A 7,233-nucleotide genomic window follows, 5' to 3' on the forward strand; every position below is an offset into this window, starting at 1 on the left:
TTCATTAGAATAGAAGTGGCCCATCTCTGCTGAATAGTCTCTGGCTACATCCACCAAACTTAGTACAGACCTTCAAACAGTGCTAGTATAGTGTAATTCAAATAAGTTTTAATCAAATTAATTACATGACATGTCGATTAATTAACTGTAATTAATTGCATACATCATTATTTACTGAGAAAGGCCGCCAGATAAAGTTAATTCATATAAATAATGTATAATAATTCAAATATCTATAAATATAATATTTAGAGCCTATAATAAATAATACGGATTGAAATTCAGTTACGGATTGAAAATAAATTACATTATTGTGGCAGATGAATTATTGTTGTTGATGAAACAATATATTGAGTTAAGAACTCAATATATTGTTTGTTTTATTCTCATATAACAAGACTACAGTTTACAGCAATCTGTTTTGCATTGAGTTTGCCAATGTGTCCAGTTCTCACAGTACGCTTTCTTGAAAATCATGTCTCAAGATTTGTGTTTTTTGTTGTGCTTCCCCTACCTGCTGCTCTTCCTCAGTGAGCAGTTCTCATTCAATGGTTGCCCTGCTTATGAGGTTTGTTAAGGCACGCTGCCACCTATTGATGCCTATTGACAGCTATTGACTTGAATTGCTCCTATGGTAGGAAAATCTGTAGGCAACTTTTATAATGGAATTTACGTACATGTCAGGGGGCATGATTAACTGCATTAAAAATCGGCCGCCCTAAAATATTTATATATTTATATATATATATATGTATATGTATATATATATATATATATATATATATATATATATATATATATATATATATATATATATATGTATGTATGTATGTATATGTATATACACACACACACTGATCAGCCACAACATTAAAATCACCTGCCTAATATTGTGTTGGTTCCCCTCGTGCTGCCAAAACAGCGCCAACCTGATATTCTTCTCACCACAATTATACAGTGTGGTTATCTGAGTTACCGGAGACTTTGTCAGTTCGAACCAGTCTGGCTATTCTCTGTTGACCTCTCTCATCAACAAGGCATTTCCGTCCACAGCACTGCCGCTCACTGGATATTTTTCGTTTTTGGCACCATTCTGAGTAAATTCTAGAGACTGTTGTGTGTGAAAATCCCAGGAGATCAGCAGTTACAGAAATACTCAAACCAGCCCATCTAGCACCAACAATCATCCATGCGATTATCTAATCAGCCAATTGTGTGGCAGCAGTGCAGTAAAATCATGCAGATATGGGCCAGGAGCTTCAGTTGATGTTCACATCAACCATCAGAATGAGGAAAAATGTGATCTCGATTTGGACCATGGCATGATTGTTGGTGCCAGATGGGCTGGTTTGAGTATTTCTGTAACTGCTGATCTGCTGGGAATTCACTCAGAATGGTGCCAAAAACAAAAAACATCCAGTGAGCAGCAGTTCTGTGGACAGAAATGCCTTGTTGATGAAAGAGGTCAACAGAGAATGGCCAGACTGTTTTGAACTGACAAAGTCTACTGTAACTCAAATAACCACTTTGTACAATTGTGGTGACAATAATAGCATCTCAAAATGCTATTCTGAGATGCGGGTTGGCGCTGGTTTGGCGGTACGAGGGGGACCTACACAATATTATGCAGGTGATTTTTTTGAATTTTGTGGATGATCGGTGTATATATATATATATATATATATATATATATATATATATATATATATATATATATATATATAGCTTGCTAGCTGGCTGTTTGTCTTACTTTAATGTATGAATGACCATCAAACAAACATTTTAAAACTAGTTTAAACTTTTGAACTTTCAGACAAGTCTTTGTCAAGCTAACATCAAAGTTTGTCCAGACAAACTTTAACCCATATAGTTTCTAAATGTGGTGCATTATTAATCTCTTGAAAAGACAGTTCATCCAAAAATGAAAATTCTATCATAAAGTTTTTCTTTTGTGACAAAAAAGGCAGAATGTTACCATTCACTTTCATTGTTTGAAAAAGGATGCAATGAATGTGAAAGTGAACTGACATTAACAAAAGCAAAAATCTGCCAATTCTTTAAATACTCACTGTTTCAAAAGTATAGACACAAGACAAATGAATATTCATATAAGCATGATTTTAGTGTGATAAAATCACTTACTTAGCTTTTCTTTGTAAAGTTATAGCCAATTATACAACTTTGATACCATGACGATGTAATGTGTACAAACCATAAAATCCTAAAATGACTGTAAAAATGACTATTTAAACAACTTTACATCTGAAATAAAAGTTTTAAAAGAAGAATTATTGCAAGTGATTTTTAAAATTATAAGCTCCAAATTTCTACATTTAAACCCTCCAAAAATTGGCCCCATTCACTTCCAATGTAAGTTTCTCACTGTACCCTCGATTTTTGCTTTTTTTTTTTTTTTTTTTAAGAGGAGGGACGTCAATTATTTTTTGTAATAATTTTGCCACAAACACTGTCGACTGAACTTAACTTGTATTGAACCCAGAATATTCCTTTAATATCTCTTTTGTATTTCACAGATGAAAGTAAGTCATATGGGTTTGGAATTGGAACATCATGAGGGTGATGCAGTTATGACTTTTATTAGGAATTTTCCTTTTTGGGTGAGCTTCCCTTTAAGGAACACCAACAAATGTTATTTTTAAGGGCCATCATGTAGAAAATAGCCCCTACAGGCAACAACTGGACAGTTTTACTTTGCAGTATCTGCAACACACCCTCATGGCTAAATTGTCAGGATTCGTACTTTTCTAAATTTGGCTAATTCGTATGATATTGTGCGACTGCACTCTATCTATCATGTTTAAACACTCTACTGATCAGTTAAGTTTAGATAAGGGGTTTGGGTAAGGGCATATTAATAAGTATGTCCTTAATGCCTCGTGCGCGGAACTCACGCTTGCTTCCGCATTAGATATCCGGGAATTTGCATGTCATGAAGTCGTACGAGTTTATGCGAACAACATCGTGCGAGACCATACGAAATAACCAACCCATAAATTATGTACGACTTTTCATGAGATCGGGTTGGTATCTTTTAGGGGTCTATGGTTCTGTAAATTTGAAAAGCTTTGAATTAAATAAATAAAATCTTCCAAATCTACAAACAAAATCTGTGGAGACTGTAAGAAACATCAAAATGATGCTCAAGCTTTACAACAATACAGTACAATAAACAAATTCCCTCATGCCCTGAGGTGATTCATTGTATGGTTCAATGGGAGATGTGCCCGTACATTCTGTGAAAATTTCAAATTGTGTTGTTCCAAACACAACAAACAACAGACCACTAATGCAGTCCTCCTATAATTTATGCACAGTACGTTCTCTATAAGCTTAGGGGATCGGCTCTCCTGCAGTTCTGTCATTATAGCTCGAAACATGATTGACAGAACAAAAAAGAACAGGAGCTTATGTGGCAGTCCGACATTTGTTAAAGCCTCTATGTATCTTCTTCACATTACAGCGAATCACTTACTCACTGCCAATGGGTAAATGAACAACTCAGTGAACACAGTTGAAACAGCACAGATTCATTAGATTAGTCCAAGAGTATAATTCACACAGACATTTCAACTCACTTGGGGAAATATCCTTGTCCTTAGTCACAACCCAAGACATGCATGTCTCATAAGCTGTAAACAATTATGTTGCTCTGTGTAAGATCTGTATCTGGACTGAAGTGTGTGATTAATGGCCTCTACTCCTTAAATCCATTAGAAAGACCAAACAGACAGGAATGGATGATATGTATTCAGGCTGTTGCTACTGTAAGCTTGGAGGTTGATGCGGGCATTGTTTAAGCTGCTTCATTATAAACAGAACATTTATCATCAGAATGTAGAATACAACACAGCATAAAATTATTATTTTTTTTACATATTTTCCACAAAGAAAATTCCATACAACAGGTAACAAATATGGATGAACCATTATCATGGCGTTTGAGCACACCTCCACCCAAATATATATATATATATGAAAATGATGATAATGATGAAAATCATATAAAGGGATGAAAATTCTGTCACTCACCCTTATGCTGTTCCAAACCTGTATGACTTTCTTTCTTCCATGGAACACAAAAGGTGATGTTGGGCAGAATGACAGCCTCAGTCACCATTCACTTTCACTGTTTTAAAAAAAGAAATGAAAGTAATTGTTGACTGAGGCTATAATTTTGCCAAATGTCTCCTTTTGGGCTCCACAAAAAAAAGAAAGTCATACAGGTTAGAACAACATGAGAGTAAATGATAAAATATTTTATTTATTTTTCAGTGAATTATCCCTTTAATTCGTCAGAAAGTATATGTAGGCTACACCACCACCTCAAGGACCTTATTGGGCAGGAAGAACATTCATTTGGAGGCACATTGCTCGACTCTCAATAATGAGATGTTTCATGGAAATGACTTCTTTTTGCCCATTACTTTCCAAGTCATCTTTACACATAACCAGATTATATCACTAAATTCATCCAAATATGTTACAGGCTCTGAATAAAGCATGTTTAGGGTTTTAAAAGAGATGCGTGTTTGTTCCATATGCTGGGTGGTTTAATAACTGTTATCCTGATGGTTTCATGTGATGATGAGGTGCTGATGTAGAGCTCCAGACAGAAATTTGGGACAATGGCCCACGCGCTGCAGGCGCGGTTGAGCCGCTACATTATACAACAGTCTGAAGCATGACAGACTAAAATAAATCAAATGAATTATGGAAAAGGTGTGAGTAAGGAAATGGAGGAATTAGCCTGGTCGATATATTAAGTCGACCAAAACGAAGCGTTTTGAATGTAACCCTGACACTTCAATAGAGAAAATGTTTAGCTATTGTCGTTCATAATACTCTGGCACAATCTCTAAACAAAGTGAGCTGCCTACCAAGATATTAACATTTTGTTTCATATCTTTGACCTTTGCGTCGCGTCCAACTGTTTTTTCATCGTCTCGCGCAGGTGACCCGCGTCAACTCAAAAGAGCGTCAACTTTTAAAAGCGTGTCTCGAGACACTTGCGTCTTGTTCTATGCGTCGCGTCCAGCTTTTTGTAACGTTTTTGTTCTGAGCGGCCTCTAAAATACCCCAAAATGCTGTCTATGTATGTGCAGCTCACTAAAGTCAAAACCTTTTAAAATGTTAATGGAGATGTCTCATTCTCTGAAAGAAACAGAGGCTCGATGGTTTAACTTTTACTTTAATTGGACACTGTGCTGATTAAATGAATCACACAGTTCGTGTTGCACTTATATGAAAGAAAATAGTTGATCCAAACTCATTTTTATCCAGGGGACAGTTGCATTGCACCTGCTTTCCGTGCACTTTAATGTAAACGGAACTTGAGATGATTTAACATGTATGAATCAAGATTAAATGAATCTTAATGTGATGAATATCATGAGTGTCATGTAATGTAAAAAGTAACAGACATTTCCAAACACACACGTTTGACAGAGACACATGCTCTTACCTTCAACAGCCCACACAATCCGTACTAACCATAACAAACGAATTATATCCATAATTGCCGTAAATTTGGGCATTTCACTGTAAAGACCCAGAATATTCATTGAAAACGTGTCAGGTTTGCCATCTGTGAAGACACTATAATTACAAGCACGCGAATAAACCCCATCGGACTGGAAGAACTACAGCAAGTTTGGACGAAACCAATGAAACCCAGACGAGGGGGCGGGAATGTATGTATGACAAGAGGGATGCTCACAGCGATTATCAAGAGCGTCTGGAAGATAGTAATAATTATAATAATAATAATAATAATAATAATAATAATAATATAATTATAAATAACAATAAATAAATAAATAAATAATAAAATAGCCACTCTTAAAGGGATAGTTCACCCAAAAATGAAAAATCTCTTATCATTTACTCACCCTCATGCCATCACAGATGAGTATGACTTTCTATATTCTGCTGAACATAAACAAAGATTTTTAGAAGAATATCTCAGCTCTTTAGGTCCATTAAATGCAGATGAATGGTGACCAAAGCTTTGAAGCTCCAAAAAGGATATAAAGTCAGTATTCCATACAACTCCAGTGGTTAAATCGATGTCTTCAGAAGTGGTATGATAGGTGTGGGTGAGAAACAGATCAATATTTACAGTAAGTATTTTTTTTACTATAAATTCTCCTCCCTGCCCAGTAGGTGGTGATATGCACGAATAATGCAAATCACTAAAAACAAAAGTAGAAAAATAGGAATTAAATATTGATCTGTTTCTCACTCACACCTATCATATCACATCTGAAGATATGGATTTAACCACTGGAGTTGTATGGAATACTATTATACCTTTATGTGCTTTTTGGAGATTCAAAGTTTTGGCTAATATTCACTTGCATTGTATGGACCAACAGAGCTGAGATATTCTTTTAAAAAATCGTTTTTTGTGTTCAGCAGACCAAAGATATGGAAGCCCAGGAGTGCCTTTTAAAAAAGGATGAAGGAACAAATTATCAGTCTATTAATTTGAAAATAAAAATTTTAATAGATAAACCAATATATAAATGGACAAATAAATAGACACATTTAAATGTGTTTATTTAATTCATGTTTTAAAATGTACTTTTATTTAGCAATAAAACAGCACATTACTAAGTCATTTCTCCATCCATTTGCCAGTTGCTTTTCTTTGTCCATTTGCCAACTGATTTTCTTTATTGTTTGACTTTTCTTTTTCTTTTTCCATTTGTCAGTCCATACCTACTGAAGCCCAGGAGTGCCAATTAAAAAGAATGAAGGAATAAATTATCAATCTATTAATTTGAAAATAAAAACTTAAATAAAAAATCAATATATAAATGGGCAAATAAAAAGATACATTTAAATGTGTTTATTTAATTCATGTTTTAAAAAAAAATAATTATATTTAACAATAAATGAGTACATTAATTTTTAATTAAGACTGGTTCTGTTGACAGCATCACAATTACCAGCTCCCATCCAGGACACATATCACTGTGCACGCTCAGGTAGAGCCATATTCAGCATTTCACAGCAATGATGAATGGGCCACTATTAACTTCTGATATGCTTTGCATCCGTTTCTTATGCACGGGATTCGCAGATCCAATAATAACATGTAAACTGCTCATACTATCATCCAGTGACAAGCTGTCTTACATCCTCTTCGAGTGGCAAGTGGGAGAGAGGGTGTGTCTTATAACTGAGTCAAAAGTTCATTGGTTGCTCCCA

At 35.0% G+C, this 7,233-nt stretch overlaps 1 protein-coding gene across 1 annotated transcript in view; it reads right to left on the minus strand.

The window, feature by feature from the left end:
* LOC127419469 (ephrin type-B receptor 2-like) overlaps nt 1–5,598 on the minus strand; it is a 110,526-nt gene extending 104,928 nt beyond the window's left edge. The window contains exon 1 of the mRNA XM_051660878.1: nt 5,483–5,598. Coding sequence (XP_051516838.1) covers nt 5,483–5,582 — 100 coding nt within the window. The 5' untranslated portion in view covers nt 5,583–5,598. The remainder of the gene's footprint in view (nt 1–5,482) is intronic.
* Between the last annotated feature and the right edge of the window lie 1,635 nt (nt 5,599–7,233).

This window comes from Myxocyprinus asiaticus, chromosome 28, assembly GCF_019703515.2.
Source record: "Myxocyprinus asiaticus isolate MX2 ecotype Aquarium Trade chromosome 28, UBuf_Myxa_2, whole genome shotgun sequence".
Classification (NCBI taxonomy): Eukaryota; Metazoa; Chordata; class Actinopteri; order Cypriniformes; family Catostomidae; genus Myxocyprinus; species Myxocyprinus asiaticus.